The sequence below is a fragment of the Anoplolepis gracilipes genome, chromosome 9, assembly GCF_047496725.1.
Source record: "Anoplolepis gracilipes chromosome 9, ASM4749672v1, whole genome shotgun sequence".
In the NCBI taxonomy this organism is placed as follows: Eukaryota; Metazoa; Arthropoda; class Insecta; order Hymenoptera; family Formicidae; genus Anoplolepis; species Anoplolepis gracilipes.
In genome coordinates, this window is record NC_132978.1 from 7,193,942 (window position 1) to 7,214,555 (window position 20,614).

At 34.8% G+C, this 20,614-nt stretch overlaps 1 protein-coding gene and 1 long non-coding RNA gene across 9 annotated transcripts in view; both read left to right on the top strand.

Moving 5' to 3' along the window:
• The window catches only part of LOC140669440 (uncharacterized), a 388,002-nt gene that overhangs the window by 162,148 nt on the left and 205,240 nt on the right, over positions 1 to 20,614 (top strand). For all 8 annotated transcript variants that reach the window (XM_072899289.1, XM_072899288.1, XM_072899282.1 and 5 more), the window contains one exon: positions 258 to 395. In XM_072899289.1, the coding sequence (XP_072755390.1) occupies positions 258 to 395 (138 nt within the window). The remainder of the gene's footprint in view (positions 1 to 257; positions 396 to 20,614) is intronic.
• LOC140669446 (uncharacterized) overlaps positions 402 to 20,614 on the top strand; it is an 82,513-nt gene continuing 62,300 nt past the window's right edge. Inside the window, exon 1 of the long non-coding RNA XR_012047342.1 lies at positions 402 to 20,528. This is a non-coding gene — a long non-coding RNA (uncharacterized lncRNA). The remainder of the gene's footprint in view (positions 20,529 to 20,614) is intronic.

Consider the following 20,614-nt stretch of genomic DNA (forward strand, 5'->3'; position numbering starts at 1 on the left):
CTATTTCAAGATCATACGGTGTGCCAAAAGACGTAGTTAACTTTTCGATCGAGTAAGAGTCATCGCTGAAAATTAATTTCTGATTAAAAGCGAAAGATTATTTATAGTAAAGAGTTAACTCGCTAGTCAATTCTAATAATTTTAATAACATTTCTATTAATTACATTTCGTAGTCAAAGTTAGCTGATATTATTTAGATAAAAAATTGTTGTTGTAGATGAAACTAATCTTGCTAATATTTTATTTTCTTGTTTCAGGAAATGGAAACCTAGAGTTGTTCGATAGTGAGAGCGGGCCGGACCTCACGCTATCACCTCAAACCTTCACGTCAACGGCGGAGGCCTTCATCAATGACAATAGCGACAGTCTCGGGGTTCCAGGAGACAACGATACCGGTGAGTAGACTCTTTGATTTCAAATGTGCGACAGACTTTATTTTAAATATTGACGGGAATAAAACTGTTCCCGCTTAAGATAAAATTTTTTATTTTACATATACGCATAGTTTTTTATCTAATTTATTCTGTAAACCTTATATTCCCCTCCCCAAATTTGAAATTAGAACATTCAAGTATTCAATAATCGATTAATTAATCATATATTATATCCGTGATAAAAGGATTGATATATTTTTTTTATATTAGAAAAATGATTATTTTATGTTCGTTCAAAATAGATGAATGGATGAAACTTAATAATTGACTGATGAACGGAAACAAGTTTTGATTTACGAAATATGTATGAAACTGCGAAGGCTAAAAAACATTTTTATTTCGTTTAACTTCTCCCGCTCTGATGACGAAATTTTGGAATGCTTAGCACGTTCATAACATTTATATTAAGATTTTATCAAGATAATTGTACAATAGATGATAAGCGATAAAAGTCAGTATTTTATAAATAATAAAACGAGGACATAATTTGCAATTTATTAGAAATATAAGATATTACAGAACATTATTTAAATTATTAATAACGCATTATACTTTATAATTAAATAAATCAATTTTTCTGCGGAGTATATAGTGAACATTCTATTACCTCTTATCAAAATTTATTTTTAAAAAGCTTTTACGAATCAAGATTATATGCAAGAATCTACAATATTATTTTATTTTCTTCTTTTTATCGTGATTTGTTGCAAGAAGCCTAAAAAGATTTCTTTTCCAATTATTTCTGAATTGGCGCTAATAAATAATTATTTTATACGACATACATATAAATTTCTACTGGTTGGGGTCGAGATTTATTATAACGGAAATTTTTCTCGTATTTTTAGGATCGCGTTAAAGTCTCACGTTTTCGAAGAGCACTCGGTTTTAGGCCTGAATAGATTAGCCGCGGTTTCCAAATCCATGTGTGCTCTAATACAGAATTATTTCGACGGATTACAGTAATCCTTGGTTTATGTGATCACATTCGAGACTTCTTCCGACAAAACGATTTACGTAATAACGTATAAATGTTTCTGGCGGTGAAATCCACAAAATCACAAATTGAAATATTTGTTTATCCAAATCTTATCAATGTGATTAACAGTAGTTGCACATTTTTAACATCTTTAATCTTTAAAATTAAATTGTGTGCCTATAAATTTAAGAACAGTCTATTTCTCAGTTTTTACAATTTTAAAGAGCTAATCGATTGTCATCGAGATATACCCGGGATAGTCTCTAATCTCAAATAGGTTTAAGGTTTAACGAATGAATTAGATAAAATGACTATATGTATATAAAACTAAGTAGACTGAATAAGTCGATAAAAGGAAGTGAGCCGTGAATCTCGGAATGATATCTTTGCCACTATGTAGGGAGCTTCCTGATTTTATCTGTTCTTACGAATAGAGAGTCTAGCAATTGAGAGCTCGACTTCAGAAACGCCCAGAATCAAACGGTTATTGCTTCCTTCTAAGCGGCACAGGTGACTATTCAGGTCGGATCGTTTCTCGAGCGCGGAAAGCAAGAAACCGAATCGTTTATGTCGATGCTTAAACTTGCAATCTTTCCCCATCCGGTTTCTCGAAGCTTGAAACTTTTAGACCTTCCTTGTAGTTGCCATTTTCCATTCAACCGGAGCATTCATGTTCCTTCTCTTTCCAAGTAATTCTACTTCGTCGGATCTTTTTACGGATGGCCGCCGATACGGAAAACTTGAATTCGAACAATTTCGTGAGAGGCACGCGAATTCTCAAAGATCGAAAGACAACGACTTGATATCTTACAGCAATAAGATATTATATTTTAAACTTGGAGATATGAAACGACAAATAGTTTGTACAAAATTTTTACGAACTTATATTTTTATATAATATCAAGTGTCTCAGACTACTATCGCTCTTTTTTTCCCTTTCAAGATTCATCGATAAATCTCAGAGTCAATCAAAGTTTAACTCTGAATATTACTTTTCGAAAAATATAAGTTAGGAAAAATGTTTTCTGATTTTATGGAAATTTTTTGAAATTTGAACATTTTTGATTAGTTATTCAAATTTGAAATTTGAGTGTAAAATGGCAATTTCTTATACTTTTGAAAAAGGAATTGAAAAAGAAATTTCATCTCATTCTAACTCGAGGAATATGCGCAAGTCGATGAAATCCAATATACTCCTATTTAGATCATACTTATATCGGTTAATTTCAAGAGTTTATAATACTCAATCGTAATATTATCGCAATGTTATCATTTTTGGGTATGTAAAGTTGGCACCCTTATGTTATGATATCATAGTTTTATTAAGTGTTTTGAGTTATTCAGAAAAGAAATCATTAATAATTTTTAAAATTATAAAATATGTTTATTATAATTATAAAATAAGATTTCGAAAAATAAATGTGTCAGTTTTATGATTTTTGACACCTCAAGATTTTTAATTAAAGTTAATTTAAAAACTTTGCATATCAAAGATATTTTGGAAATCACGAGTTCTAATTGAAAATGTTAAAGTTATGAATTTCTTTTGGCTTTCACGATTATATTTATATTATCGAATGTAATTTAGAATATTAACATTTTTGTAGAATTCATGATTTTTAAAATATTTGATATTTAAAAAAAAGTATAAGTATTTTTGAACTAAAAACCAGAGAACTGTTTAAAAAAAAATCAGAAATTATGTAACTATTCAAAAGAACACGCTCAAAGAACTGCTTAATCTTGATGTATCAAAAATTCTTTACATCTCTATTTTTCGAAGACTACTTTCATTGTTATAACGGCTAGAATTATTTTTAAAAATTATCAAGAATTCTTTCTTTTGTTTTTAATAAGTCAGAATTCTTAACAGAATCATGGTATCGTAACATAGACGTTAATTTATTATTCTTCGCGAACGCGGTTGCTCGTTAAACCGTCATCTTCAACCGTATTTCTCGAAAAAAAATTGCTAGAGCATGCGACACGTATTTTACTGTTAACCTTAATTAAGCGCTTTTAAGCACTTACATCTCGTCGTGACATTGGAAATTACCGAATATTATCCAAGCGTTAACGGATTCGTATAAATCTTGAGCAGTTTGCTAAATTATGCCATGCATTTTTTTCGCAATTACCTGGATTTTTAACCGCATTTAAGTGGTTAATTATGACGCAATTTATAGAGGGACATAAAATATTAAAGTCACCTTCTCAAATCTTTTTCTTCGTAATTTGCGACAATTTAAAATGTGTACATATTTTTGGGGAGGTTTCTATTACGCTCAGTGGTTTGTCGAATGGTCAGAAGAGAAGACAGAGGTGATTATGTGTTTTTAACGTTTATAATTATAACGTAATATATTGCAAACAAGAGAAAGATTACAGAAGATATAAAGAAGTCCAATTCCCTTTGCCAGTGTGATTATCAAGTCGTCTTTTTTTGTCCTTCTCTTAGTAATTCGATGCTCTTCTGGACAATCTTCGTGAATTAATTTTTGATACTGTAAGTACGCTTTTATATGTGTAGGTAGAAGAAATTCCACATTTCCGAAAATTGAACCAATTTCTCTCGTAAATATCGATTACTCTGACTTGTTGTCGATGTTGCGTAGGTGAGGGTTAAATTCTGTGCAGTAATTTCAGCTCGCGGACAACGACAATTTCTTCGAGAAAAGAGAATTCCTTCAAATCAAAAGAAATTAGACGATCGTTACGATTAATGTATCGCTACAACAACCGTTTAATTTTATATTATTTCAAGTGTGCATTTTTCAATTAGAATTTCTAATACCGTTTCAGTATTTCTATATTCTGTTCTCATTTTGTAGAGTTCTTTTTAAGAAAATGTTTTTTAAGGCGCGATAGGTTGAATTTCGAATGACTGGCCAACACCTCAACATCAATTTATACGGGTGCGCATCAAACGATTCCCGGAGATATATCCGTTCTCGTCCATGCATGTAAATTTGCAGACAGGTGATTCCGAAGAGATCGAGGATTCGGATGAAAAAGCTGAGCGTGTGTGTTATATATCATTTCTGCTCTGGACCGAGATTTTTTCTAGCTTTCATACGGACTAACGAGATCGTGAAATTTTCATCGATGCGCAAATCTGTATCTCTAAATTGTGCCGTACATTTTTCAGCGTTTCGTTGTTATTGATTTTCTTACGCATTTCTGGCTCGACTAAAGAATTCGCTTATATATTACAATAATATATTATAAACTTTGAAAATAAAATAAAAGAATTAATAATTTTATTTATTCAGATAAGATTGATGCAAATGCAATTACATATGGCTTGTGTTAAAACCGATGTAAAACTTTCGACTTAAAAAAAATTAATAATAGTCCGTTTGTACCGTATTTTATTTTATTTGTACTTCAAAGGATACAAAAGTATGGCGTTATTTAATTTTTAAACATAACGCTAAAATAAAAACGGTATCTCCGCTATTTTTTAAGATATTACGATACGGCCGATTGCGACATCTTAAAAAATAGCGGCGTTGCCGTTTTAGCATCATGTTTAATAATTGAAAAATTCCTTACTTTCGAACCCTTTGACGTACGAACGAAATGAAAAGAGAGATACAAACGGATACAAATTCTACTCTATCGAATCCTGTTGGCCATTTTTTATTTAATCCTATATAATTTTTCTTCTATCACATATGTGTTATATATTATAAAACCAATTGCGAATGAAGCGAGAAGCAAATGTGCAATCAGAGGTCACGAAATAGAAGCCAATTCTATATCGCGTGATATTTGATAATATTGAAGAAATATTCTCGATGATCGTCCTCTTTCGTGAAATGTAAATCGCCCAGGATTTATTTTCAGAATCAAGTGGTGCATTCGTGTCTTTTACAGTCAAAAGGTCAGGAATTTTTTCTCATGTCGCATCGCGGAAGAATAAGACGCGGGAGCGTAAAGCGAAATAAATTTTTATTCTCACGATTCGACCAATCGCATCGCAAGAATAAAAATCTCATACATGTGTAAAAATATTCAATCGACGAGACGGGTCCACCATCTCCTTATCCGTGGTGACGTATTCGTTCTATCCTCGATAGTCTTTCTATTTAGAATAGCCTCGAGAAAAAGGAAAATCTCTTTTCTCGTCCCATGTCCCAGAGTCCCTTTTCTTTTGAGAAACTACGATCTTTCTAGCATCTGATGTTTTTTTAAACATGCTATTTATCGCCTTCGTCCAAGTCTGGCTATAATAATTTTTGTTGAATAAAGCTAAAATAAATTCTTTTTCAATTTTTTAATAATTTGTTTGATAGTCAGATTTGCGTTCTATCCCGTTTGTATCTCTTTTCATTTCATTTGTACTTCAAAGAGTTCAAAAATACGGCATTTTTTAATTTTTAAACATAATGCTAAACGCTATTTTTTTAAAATATCGTTTTATTCATATTTGGTTTTATGATATGTAATACATATCTGACATGTATACGGTTGAGACAAAAAGTATCGTGATATAGAAGATACGTTTTATCTGTAATTTTAGAATTATCTAAATACGACTCGTATTACTTGTGAATGCACAATAGTATATTCCCTTGCGAAGAGATAAAAGATATTTGAAGAGAAATGTAACTTGTTAAGAATTCATTTCATAAACTTTTTTCTATTCTCTTTAAATAATTTTTTTATAATTTCGCCAAACATGTCTTTATGCGCTTATTGTTATCATGTGCTCTTCGAGATACAAGATGCACCGAAACACTTTGTTCGAAAAAAGCACGGCAAATATAATATCTGACAATTGGCGTGCGCGCGCGTTTTATATTCTCTGTTTACGGTTGACGTTTGACGTTAAGCGTTTTATAAGCTGGCGATTGCGGAAAACGTAGGAGGCATCGTGTTCCACTTCTTTCTAGGAATGTATCCTTCAGACGCAGGTCGTACGATCGCAGTCTCGTAGTACGCGTAACCTCAGTCTCCGTTTTCGCTCGTTTTTCCTCCCTCGGGTACCTCTTTCCTTCCTCCGTCTTGTCCCGCTTCTCCGAGGACCTCCTCGTTCTGCCGTCGTCGTACTCTGCGCTCCGCCGCCTCGCCACTCGTTGCGAAGATTATTGAATTTCCTGTCATTTCCAGAAGAAATACGCTCTATTTACTTTGGCGAGGTATGAGGATAGTTTTATTCGGTGCGGATGTGTGAGAGAAATAAGAAATACAGGAGAAATACGGAGAAGCCGCAGCGAATCAACGACAAGCGATCCTTTTCAATAGTTTCGTCGAGTCGGTGTTTGCAATGATAACTCTTGTGCAGAATTGCGAAAACCGTGCTAGATGAGGTATACTTTATATATCAAACGCTATTTCTCAACTATATTTATTATTAGTTATCGAGAATTAAGGTATACAGAATGTCTCAAAGAAAAGATGTTACTTTTAATAGTTGATAAAACTTTGAGAATAGATAGAAATTTCATTTTTTGCTTTTTAAAGAACGAAAAATATTTTTGTTAAAATGTACTTAGTAATATATAGATGTGAATTTAGATATTAAATATTCATTTTTTTCGCACAAATCACAGACCTACATTAGTCGTACAAAATATCGATACAGCCACTTAAAATTCTCTCGCTCATACATATTATATTCCTCATACATACAACCGACTCCCACGACGAACGTTTCTCAAAAAGCCGAGATATCGCGGCGCATAATGGCGCTTTATGTCCGAAGTTTGCACCCTTCTCCTCCTCCTTCTTCTTCTTCTTCTTCTTCTTCTTCTTCTTCTTCTCTTCCTCATTCTCCTTCTTCTCCAGCACGTGATTGCAATATTCCTCATGGATGTCGGACGTGGTAGGGAACGACCTGGCACACACTCGTATATGCGACAAGAAAGGCTCGAGAAGAGCGAACGGGTCCTTCTCCCCTCCCTTTTCCTTGCCGCTCCGACGCTGCTGCATGAAATTCGTTCTCCGCCGACCCCGTCCGATCCCGTCACCTTTCGCACACGGACCGGAAACACGGCGAATCCCTACGCCGCGATTCGGGACACGTACGAGGAATTTATTCGCGCAAAGGCAGGTCGCGTATGGCGCCATGCTCATCTCCGTCCGAGTTTCCGGGCCCCGAGTTTTGCCGGCTTCGACGTGATATGCGACCTCTCTCTCCCTTTCTCGTCGACTTGTCCACCAACTTCTGCGGACTTCTTGGCTTCTGTATTTTCCCATTGAACTTGGATGAAATTCCTCTTAACCCTCGTCCTTCTCCATGGCCGATCGATGGAAATTTAAACGCGCCGGCTTATCGAAGAACTGCGTCTTCCTCGAGGTCCCCGAAGTCGTTAGCTCCCTTCGGAAGGACGATCGTCGAACCCACTGTTAATATTCCCCTTCGCTAATCCAACGATCTTGCCCGTTATGTTAAATGGATTACAATCTTCCGTACAGGGTAATACTGAAGACAGCTTTCCAGCGTTTAAATCGTTGACGAATGTTTATCGTAAATGGGCCACTCTTAATAATAACTTAAGCATGAATGAATGTAAGAGATTACATAGGATTTTCGAAAATAAATGTTGTAATACTAAAAATGTTTGAGATGGATTAATTGCTAATGCAAATCCGAAAAGTTCAGAGAACTATTAAAGACTCAACTAATATTTTTTTTGTACGTACATTGTTAATTTTGCTTCATTTTTTTATTGAAATAAAAGAAAGAGAAAATAATTCGCGCAATGCTAAAAGAATATCATTAATACAACATTTGCTTTAGTATTAATTCTTGTTTTATATGCACTCGATATTTTTTTGCCGTGCTCTGCATGTCGCTCTTCGTTAGCTACGACATTAATCGATAGGTATCTCACTCATTGTCAGAGAAAAAAAGAGAGAGAAATAGTTGTACGAAACGAATCTCTTTCAACGAGTGTGTGAACTTGGTAAAGTATGTAATATGTAAAAAAAAAAAAATACTCGCACGTTTTTTTCTCATATATCTTATTTACGGGTAAATACAAATGTCGTTTCTATAGTCGCGCGACTGCAAGTGTCATTGCACCGCTGCAGATGCGGCCTCGCGTAAACCTATCTCCCTTGTTCCTTCTCTGTTGCATGTTCCCCGTAATTTTTCCTTCTTAAGGGAAGACCGCCCCCTCAGCACTGTTTAATCATCGCGCGCGCAGATAACCGCGCCCGAGGGCGAAAGTGCGGGTGTAGCTAAAGGCTGAGGGTTGGGATGCAGCTGCGCTTGGTTGCGAGGCGTTTATCAAGCGAGTGCATCCATTTGCCGCGGATAGTTGGGACTATGGTCTGTGATTTGCCGCAACTATCGCCGCTTGCATAAATCATTGACCGTTTCAGCCGTAAATAATCGCACTCATGAATCACTCGTTATTATTCAGTCGTAAATAATTTGAAATTCTCTGCCTATCCGCAACGGATCAGCTTTGTTCGATCTGAATTTCTTTTCTTCTTTTTTTTTTTTTTTTTTTTTTTGAATTTTTTATTATCTATCTTGCATAGATAAAATTGTTAATTTATAATTATTATTTGTTTGGAGTATGTCATACTTGTTTACATTTGTATTATCATATATTTTTTTATTTATTTTATCGTAGTTTTGTAAATTTTATTTATATTTATCTTCTATATTTCTGTTCGTTTTAACTGTTTCTTTTTATTTATTATGTTATTATAACTGTTAATTAGAATGGTATTTTCGAACTGCCAATTAAAAAAAAATTAGAATAATAATTTAGTATTGTTCATAGTTAGTACAATGCAAATCTTTCATTGAATTATTATCGCATTGTTAACTTGATAAAACGTATGATAAAATACGAAGTTATTCTTCTCGTAAAATGCTTTTTTATTTTTAACTAGAGAATGTGCGTAGAGAGAAAAATTCACGATCAAAAGTCTTTTTTCGGAAAAACGATGGTAGTAGGTCGTGACCGACGCGCGACCTCGTGCGTCACGTATTCTCTGCGCCATTTCTACCTCTTCATCCTCGTTCTACTTGCATTTCCTCTTCAGTTTTCTCCTTTTTTTTTCACGGCGCAGTTCGTAATTACGCCTGAAATAAGAGAAAAGTTCTCGTCGACGAAAGCGTATCTATAAAAGGCAATCCGTTTTATTATATGCAATCTAAAGCGTTAATACAAAGTCGCCACGATTTATTTTAGAAACGCTTTGAGATAGAGCGCATGTAATCATTCTTATCATATGATTGAAAAGAAAATATCATTCACAATTTTATATCCATGTTATAATTATTATTCGAGTATAAAGTTTTTAAAATGCGTTTAGCTGTCTATTTAAATAAAACCTTTATGTCGATTTTGTTAAATTTTATCGAATATAATTAAAAGAAGGTCTTATTTTACTTATTTATTGACTTTCTTGTTCTAGAATAGAAAAGATATACACGTAAAAGTTATCGACAGTTTCGACAATTACGTTTTTCATCAATCTACGCGAACGCAACAGGCGGTTACGATATATCTATGTGTTATATCTACGTTTTATCGAAATCTATAGTTTTTTTTATTCACCCGTTATGGAAGGCGCTTTTTTTACTCGCGCTAACTTATTGTTTTTTCTCGTATGCTCACTGCTATTGAAAAAATTTCATGCAATTAGTCGATAATTGTTGGTAATAATCAGAACTAATAATCTTGCTTATACTTTTTTCGATTATAATTATAATATTATATTTTATTGCTTTTTGTTACTCTAGATAAACTATAAGTCATTTCTAATTTATTTTATATACATAATAAATTTTTTACAATCGGAAAGGATTAAGACATAAATTCACTGATTAATCGCATTGTTGATTAATTGCTAATATCGCAAAAAATAATTTGAAAAGCAAAGATAATTCTATCTTTATGAAAGTTAAAATTTTTAATTTGTGTAATTTGAGTGTTAGGTAAAAGAGGGAGTATTATAGAAAAAGAGATACGTTAGCGTTCGCGGTTATAATATACCATTATTTGGCAGAATATTTCGCAAAGTTGTACCACTATGTTTCTGTAATGATTGTAATTCGGAAAATCATGGAAACGCGCAGGTTGTATTGGGAGAATAATTTTCCAGTGAGAACATTATTCCGAGCAAATGTACTGCGCACAGCAAAAAAAAAGAGGAAAAAATTATTCTGCGTATAATGGTGCTGTATACCGGTCAGTTTTAAAAGGTTACCGCCGTGTGCATTGAAGTATTTACATGGCCAGTAATAACTTTTAATGAAAACAAATAGTTGTAACCCCCGGTAGAGTGTTCTACGCACATCTCTCGTATAACTGTTATATTCATTTCTGACAGTTTATGTATATAGGATGTTGCTGAAGCGTTTGATTTTCTTCGATTTTTTTTAGCGTGATTGATTTCATTGAATGTAATATTTCTCATTTCTTAATTTTTAAAATTATATCTTTGCAGTATCTTTGTAGTTAATCATGCGTCTTGTTGCATAAAATGGAAGCTAATTGAAGAATAAAATTGTTGTTTTTTTTTTTTTTTTAATCCTACGGTTAAATACGTAATTTTCAATCGTATTATTTTTTATTTAAAACTTGATAATGTTTAAATTTTGGAATTAGGTTTCGAAATATGGAAACTATTTTGTACATTATTTGTATAAGTAACCAAGCTTTCTACACCCTATATTATTTAGCATACATGCTGAATCTCTAGGCACGGGAAAATTCAACCATCAATGCATTCGGCGTTCAAACCTAATTCTATTTGTTAACGAAAGCACAAAATGAACTGACCGTCGATGTAGTACTTGCTGTTTATACATACTGGCATTACATTTATCGGCATAATAGAGCCGCTGCTATAGTAGATTACATAGCTATTTCATTCGTGCTTGTTCCGTACGCGTTCAGTGTTCAATTTAGTTTTGTGTAACTCTAACTTCTCGTATTTCCACGATTTTGCAATTAGATATTAAATAGGAAGAGCGCTCATTGTTTATTACGCGTGCGATGGTCATTATTAGTAGTACGACACAAATAATAATTACTAATTTTGAGGTAGAATACAAAACGTCATTGTGCTGTCGGTTGCAGATTTAATATAATATCACAATACAATTTAGATCGAAATTGATAGTAGAAACTGCGCTCGTTGTCATAAATGCAATCAAGAAATACTTTATATTTAATTAATTACGACTGTGTTTTTGAATGATTTAACGTGTTTTGAAACACACTTTCTAATTTATTATAAATTATCATGTATCTTATGGTGCAGTTATTGTTAGTAAAATCAAGTAAAATAAATACATAAAGTCTGTAAATAGCAAAATATACTCACTGAAACAAGTTAGACTCTAATTAAAAATCCAATGCACGATACGAAAATTATAATAAATTAATTATTCCGTTTTGAAAATAAAATGTAGAAAATTATCATTGCGCACGAAAGATATCTGTATCTTATATTATATATATATTAGTATTTTTTTATATCATATGTTTGGCTAATTCATTAGAATATTGTAATCGACATTGCATTGACGTTGTTGCATTTTTTCGCAGTCTCTTTTTATTTTTTTCCTCTTCGAGTGTAATCTTTAAAGCTTTCTTTACTCGAAGATGATTTTGAACGTGGAACTTTCAGAGTCTATAATTATTTGGCCAATGAATAATCGCAACTCTCTGAATCGATTTTCATTTCTTACTCTCGATTCGATTCTTATGTTCGATTTGAGATGGTCGACTGATTAATATTCTTTATCCTCAGTAGAATATGTATATGCAAATGTCATTTTGTTTGATGTAATTCACCTGCAATATTTATCTGATATTATTTAATTTGAGATTTTGAGAACAAAGTTGAAAAAAACTCTAGTTTTATTTTCACAATTAATTTAATAGTTGATTTCAATTTCTTCCACCCCTTGCTATTCCAGATAATAGTGGTTTGATAAAAATATTTTGTCGAAGCATCAAATACAAAATAAGATTTATACATTACATACAGGATTTTGCGATAATAACGTATATACAATATATAATATAATAATAATAATAACGGCAAGTTAATCCGATTGTTGCCATTTCATTTACGATTTTTCTCTAGAATGTTTTGATACTGAAATTTTACTTCCTATTGCTTCATGGTTTCTACACTGCTCATATTCTCGCTTTTCGATAGCCATGTTCTCGTGGGAAAAGGATGCCCGACGCGACGCCCGAAAAATTCTAGCATCGTCCATGACGGGCGCCGCGTTCGCATTTAAAACGGTCGGGCAATGAATCATTGTGTTGCGAAAAACGGATGTATCCGGTTGCAGCGACGGCCGTTGCATAGCCGTACCAGTCATGCCGCGAACATTGTTTACAAGCTATGTATCTGCGCGCCATCGGGTAACGCATGCGACACGTGTAACGACGCCGTTCCCTTTTTTTCTTGTCATTCTGCGTACCAGTGGCGTGCACTAAATTATATGCAGCAATAGAGTGTCGTGGGGTTGCATACACATACTGCGGCGAGCAGATTTCACGAAGATCGAGAACCGTTTGCGGGAGATGCGGGAGATGCGGTTAAATTCCTTCCCGACGTGCAAAATTTATCTATCAATTAGAGCGACCAAAAATACGTATGTTAAAGTGCATACGTTAGGTAACTTATGTTAAATTGAAGTCGCGAAAACGTTTTACCTCGCAATCTACAGTGTGCTGAAACAAGATTTGAAGTAAACCAAAATATGTCATCATCTTTACGCTGCGTCTGGAATAGAACGGCATATTCCACTTGCGTGCTCTAATCAGTAGATATTTAACTCATCATATATTTGATTCGACAGTTTCATTCATTGTCAGTATAATATCTAACATTTTTCAGAGAATTGAAACCATATAGTATTTATGAAATTTTATTAAATTCTTTCTATTGTAAAATGTATAAAAAAATATTGTGCATATTTCAAAATAATCATCTTAAAAAAATGAAGAAAGGCATGCGATGCTGCGCCAATCCCTACGCAACAAAACGACACCTATATCGGCATATATATCGGTAAAATGCATTTTTCGACTCGTGTAAAAACGGTGTAAAACATGGTCGTGCGATAGCGTTGTAGTATACACCTATACGTAGCATGCGAAGAGTAACGGAACGCCGCATACCGCGACGCGTATAAATGTTCGCGCGATGAATTATCGTTGCAAAAGGGGTGCACCCAGCGGTAAACAGCGAATCGCACTGCATATCGCACATTGTTTACAACTCGAAGTGAGCAGCGTTGGTGCATCGCGCGTTCGCTTTATGTCACTTTGCTATCAGCCTAGACGACGCACTCGTATCCCCGTTTTTTCGCGACAAATAAAACTCATCCTACCCGTTAAATCGCTTGTATTCAAGGTGCAACGCAAAAACGCGAATTATCCTAGTAACGTATGATATATAGTTTTCGTGAAAATCGAATGTCGTCACGGAACCGTGTGCGCGATAACGTGTTCTAAATTTGGATGAAACGACGTGCGGCAAAGCAGCGGCGATTATAACGCGAACGTGACATTATGATTACGATGTAACGGCTGCTTAACGCGTTACCAAGTTTATTCCGGAAAAGATAACAGGAAGCCTACAAAAGTGATGCTGCCTCTGGGGAAATTATCTCGCTAAGATCACCTTGCGAGGAACTCAACGCCTTTTGCTTCTGGGTTAAGGAAAATTACTCGCCTGTGTTAAGAGAAAGTTATTAGGGCGAAAAACATTATTATTATTATTATTATTATATACTTTATTATCGCGAGATTCTGATATAATGTATAAATTATATTTCGTATTTGATGCATCAACACAATATTTTTATCAAATTATTATTATTCTTTGAGATAGCAAAGGGTGAAAGAAACTAGAATCAAATATTAAATTAATTATAAGAATAAAGCTCAATGTCAAGTTTTTTTAAACTTCGTCACTCAAAATGACATTAAATAATGTCAGATAAATTGCAGCCGAATCACATCAGCTTGCAAAATGACATTTGCATATACATATTCCGCTGCGTAAAGAATAGGTATATCAATCAATCGAGCATCTAAAATCTAACGTAAAGATCGAATCGAGAATAAGAAATAAAAATTATTTAGAATTGCGATTATTCAAGCTCATAAATTGCACCAGGCGATTGTCATTGATCGGATTCGGATAGACATCGATCCGTACAATTAATCGAAGAGACAGATTCGTGTGGTTCGCATGACTGAAGCAAAAACGGCAGTGAGTCGCTAGTGAAAAAAAAAGGGCGGAATCGATTAAAAATTCCATTCGGAATCGCATGCACGCGTGTATACACGCGTACGCACACTGTCGCACCTCGTCTTGCGTAACTTTATCCCTGGTTGCTCGATTGTGCCTGCAAATTTTCCTCCCCCGGCGGTCCCCCGAGAATCGCGTAATTACGGCAATCCCTCCTCGTTTACTCTGCCACCTGCAACCCCCGAAGCAACGTAGACTGGATCAAAAATCCTTTTCCCTATTTCTTCCTATATTTATAACCACGTCATTCCCGATCATCGATCGTTTTCTTTCGCGTGCATTCGTTATTGTAGTTGTTGCAACGTTTCTGAACATTAATATATTAAAACTAATGTTAGTATTAAAATATTTTTATCGTTTAACTACCGATAAATAGAAATATTTTCGTGCGTAAATCATTAAAAGACGAAACACTTTGTATTTATACTAAAATTATATTTTCTTTAATATTAATTTTTTTAAATTGTTAATGTAAGTACCTTTTTGAAACTAGCAGAACCATATCGATAAAATCAAACCTATTGGAATATTTAGTACTCATTTTTTTACAAATGAATTTAAATTCAGCTCTTTCGATTTCTGGTTTTGTTTTTCTTTTTTCGTTTTGTTTTGGTTTAATCTTGTCAGCTTAACAGGAAGTTGTTGGTAACGCCATGGTTTTTTTTTTTTTCGAAATAGCACAGAATACAAAATTATCTTTATTGGTACAAATTAGTACTAAATATTCCAATAGATCCAATTTGTGATTCTGCCGATGTGGTCCTGTTAGTTTTAAAGAGGTAATATGTGTTCAAATTAATTGTAATTAGCTCGAGAAGTGAATTCTGTATGAGAATTTAAAAAATAATTTTATTTTCTGTTTTTTTTCCTGCAATAGCGAAAATAACTTGGGAAAAAATTGATAAGTTATAATTAAAGTATTATTATAATTTTTATTATTTATTTCAACATACATATATTTTTTTACATAAAATTCTATAATTTATTTATTTGTATAAGTGAACATAAGCCTAGATATTTTATTAGAAAAAGAAGTAAATCGTCTGTTATATAGTATATTTGGCACAAATCGATATATATATGAAATATTAAATATATCTCCTGTATTCATTGTAGCTTATTCATATATTGCTTGTAATTGGCCCTTATCATTTCCATCATTCTATCCATTCTGCCTCGTCTTTGTCTCCTTCGCATAAGTGCTATCAAATATTTATCTTCATAACGATGTATCGATGTGCTATCAAGCATGTTCTCGTTTTATAGCACATCACTACTACTGGCGTAATTGACACGTTAAGATAACCTGTGACGATGGAGAAAAGAGATCTTCCATCAAAATGTTATTCTTTTTTAGCGAATAAATTTCAGCTTTTAAAGGTCAGACAATGTTTATTCGCGCTCGTTACGTAACGTGATAAATTCGTATAACACATATTTTTATATCTGTAACACTATAATAAATACTTTGATTATTTACATTTTATAAGCTTCTATATACAGCACACATACGTATTAAGCGAACTATTGTTTTTCTTCAGCAACTTATTTATTGTAAGGCGATATATGTATTTACGTTAAAAATCTTAATTATTTTTTTTATTAGTAAGAAGTATCCTGTAAAACTTTTAACGTTTATATATTTAAATTCATGCTTTATTATTATATAGCTCGACGATTAAAACGCGTGTTACGATGATATGATGAAATCGTAGACATAGCGAAACGAAAGACCGCGGAAATGACGCGACGAGGAAGAAGTCGCCGTAAATTTTCCAGTGACGAGCAACTGTCGGCTGCTGCTGCTGTTACTGCAAATATGCAGCTGCGTCAAATGCACAAAGCGAGATCGTCCAACCGTCCCGCCTGTCGTAAGCATTTTCACGCCTCTGTCATTTGTGCTTTGGAAAACGGCGAACAAAGAAAATTCCTGTTGATTCTCATGTCAGTCGCAAATCTCGCACTTTTGCTTGCTTACTGGATGGATCGCTCGCTGGAAAATGCAAGCTTTCCTAAATTATGAGTTGAATGATCTTTATTTTTTAATTGATATTAATTGAACAAGTTGATAAATTAATATATATATATATATATATATATATGTGTGTGTGTGTGTGTGTGTGTGTGTGTGTGTGTGTGTGTGTGTGTGTATATGTATGTTTATTGATTTATGAATTTATACTCAAATTTATATTCGTATATAATCTCAGGCCAGTTTAAAATATATTTTTCTCCAGGGGGAAAATATCAGGGTATTATTTTCGCGTCATAAGCACGTGCAGATGAAAGGTTTTTCGTGAATAACGTCCTACGATTCAATGTAGCATCCACCCACATTGGGATGTTGGATTCAAATATTTTTTAACTCCCCGGGCATTTGTTTTAAAAAACACACACATCGGTGGAGAGCTCCTCCACATAGACGCGCGCGATTTTTCGCACTAAAATATCTACGTAGCTATCGGCGTACAACAATATGCGTTCCATCGTCGCAATTCGCATTTTTCGATGGAGCTTGGTCCAACTCTTTGATTTGTAACCCCAATGGTCCACGCCGTAAACGAACTCGATCGATTCCGGTCCTCGACATCCGAAACGCGCGCGCGGCGCTGGATAATCCTTTCGGTGCACTCTCCATTTAGTAAAGTTCGTATGGACCGCGATGCGCTACGGGTCGGCTTCGATTTTCCGAGCGAGACGGAAACGAAACAGAAGAGAGAGAGAGAGAGAGAGAGAGAGAGAGAGAGAGGGAGGGAAGTCGCACGTTTACGAGCGCGGTTCTCGTATTTTGCGTTATAGCCGAGGAAATCTGCGTCGCGTCCGTAGTGCGTACGATACGCGAAAGAGCTCGCACCGCGCGCATGCGGTTGCACCGGCGCATATCCGTATTGTTATGGCTACATTTCCGGTTGTTTGTCGTCCAAGAAGGGATTTGGCAGCTCGCCGTACGTAGGACGACTGCGATATCTCGATTCTCCTATTCATTCTTCGCATCGACGGACTCGTGCGGACTCCAAAAATCCCTCTGCGGCTCCAATTTATACATACTTTGAATTCTAGACGCCGTGATCTTTTTCAGCGGAGCTTGCAATGTCTTGAACGTTTGCCAAATCTGTATCATGTTCTAATAGAGATATAAAAATATATTGTAATTATATTATTCTTATCCTTTGGGGGCGAAATTTGTTATGTTTGGAATGTATGCCAAAACTCTCTGTTTAAGTTATTTTTAGAGAAAATTTAATCACATTGTAACACGATGTACAGAAAATATAGTGTATTAATTACATTAAATTCTTTCAAAAAGACTTTGAAGAAAAATAATGTATTCTCGAAGCTAAAAAGATGAAATCGAAATAATTATCGCATATTCGTAGCGTCTCGTAAATAATCACTTGATACTTGGGTGCCGTTTATTGGAAATTCCGGATCGAAGGATACTGATTAATGTTCTGAAATCGGAATCGCACAGCAGCATGAAATCGCGGGCATATCCGCTTTTCATTCGGTTTTTTGTGGGCCATATATCGGCTCGTATCGCTCTCTTTTATTTGGGAACGGGGCGTGAGGTGAAATTCAATTTGTCAATTTGCATACGCGCCGGAATAAAATCTATCAGGCTTCCGAGGGTTGTAGTTTCCGTTTGTTATTACTTCTTCCTAAATCCCGAACACTCGGCTCTTCATCATCCGGAAGCGATTCGAAGCGTCGACAATTCGTGAAAAATTATTATATCCGTTAAAATAAAATTGGAAGTGGTAAAGTCATTTTTAAGCTATAATACTTGGTACGGTCAGAAATGATTTTCTTCTTTGCTCTTTCATTTCTTTTCACTTTTTTACCTGAAATTAAATTTTTACATTTGTACTTTTGCTGGAGATATTATATCGAAATTATATTTTGTAGAAAATAATTCTTCTATATATGTATAGAAAATATTATTTCTCTGCGACAACTTCTTTGATCTTTGGCAAACTTTGATTTGCAACTCTGGTTATTTTGCCTTTAAGAAACTTCATTTCATCAATCATCAATTTTATCCATGAGTACGCCTACTAGGAATACAGTCTGATACAGGTCACAAGTTCTTTCAAGTTTGTCAACATAAAGCTAAATACTTTAAAAAGATTTTTAAAGAGAAACAGATGACGAATGTGCAAACAATGAAACGGCATGAGAAACGAGTCACCGGGGAGCAGTGAAAAGATATTTTTGTAAACTCTCGTAAAATTTACATCATTGTATAAATTGATTAAAAATATCTTGTATGTTTAACTCTCTCTCTCTCTTTCTCTCTCTCTCTCTCTCTCTTTCTCTTTTGAGTCCTATAGTATGGATATTTATCCGAATCCTCTCGAGGGACTTTCGTCCTTGACCGAGCTCGTGTATCGAGAATGACGTCGAACGATCCAACGTGATATGTGCTCGTACGTGCTTCGCCTGGTTTTCTCTCTCAGCGATCTCTCCGCCGTATCCATTACCGTAATCTTCCGCCTTGCCGAGCGAGAACGCCGGATTCCGACTTTGAAGTTTGCTTTTGCTGCAACGGAAGTCGAATCGGAGAATCCTTTCGTCCTTTCCGTGAACTTGAAATCGATTTAACTTCTGGCGTCCCTCGGTACCGGTTCCCTCGTTTATTCCGCATTCGTGGCAAAAGTGATTCTGATAAAAAACAAATTTCTCGCCAAAGATAGAGATCGGACAGAGAGAAAAATATCATTTATCGCGCATAACATATATATATATATATATATATATATATATATATTTGTACAAGATAAACGAATAAATGACTAATTGCAAACGCGATAGGATCGAGTGTCGTTCTTACATTATAAAAGTGTTTCTCGAAAATGCGTGATATAATACCGTTGTCAGAATAGATTTAATTAATGACAATTTCATGGTAATGATCCTTGAGCGTCATAAATGGAAGACTCGGCCAATTGTAGCGGATTCCCTGGCGAGACTACAATGCCGGTCGTAAAAACGAAGGAAGAGTGGAAAAGGATGGAAAAGTTTTTTCGCGCGGTTGCTAAAATGGAAAAGTGTAGAGGCGGTGGGTATTGTTTCCGGTAGCAGGTGCCATTTTCGCGAATGGCACAGTTACCATGCATTCTCACTATGCCGTTGCGCGTGGCGCGGCGGCCACGTGCATAACAGAGGGATATAGGAATAGCAGAGGATATGTATGCCGTGTTACGATGTATATACGTGGCCTATTCAGAAATGTTCATGCTCCCTGTTCAAAGACCCATTACGAAAATGACCATTAAAATAAATTGCTCTCATCGCACGGCGCGCGATGGGCTTTACTCTTGCCGCCTATAATGCTGGCCGATAGCCGCGAATACGTGATGCGGAAATAGTCGGTGGTACGAATCAATTTACGTAAATAATAGAGAGAGAACACGCGGTTCGCGCCTCGACCACTAACAATGGGAGAATTCGCGCCAACGGATACACGGCACTGACCATTAAATCGCATTAGGGATATATGCGCCAACTTTAAATTTTTTAAGATAGAACGATCATAATTGTGTAAAATATATAATACATAGCTTGTTTAGCTTGTTTTATCGGTGAATTCTTATTGATATTCCTTTCAAAGGAATATCAGGTTAGGTTTCTTTAAAGCCGATTTTACAACAGCTGTCGTAAGTCGAATGTCGGAAGAGTTAAGCAATCACAGTTAATTTTAGAGGAGAATAATTGAATACTATTGGTCAATTCTTACGACTAAAGGAGCCTCTTTTCGAGATTTGTTTGTCGGATCATATTAGCAAAATCGATAAAATTCAAACGCTATTATATTTCTGTTCGTTTAGGCAAATTCAATCGATGTTAGGATTGTTTAATCGGTACGAGTTTAGTTTCGTAACTTTAATTGATGATATAAAAGTCATCAGTTATATTAGGCTGCAAACTTTAAGTGATGATGTAAAAG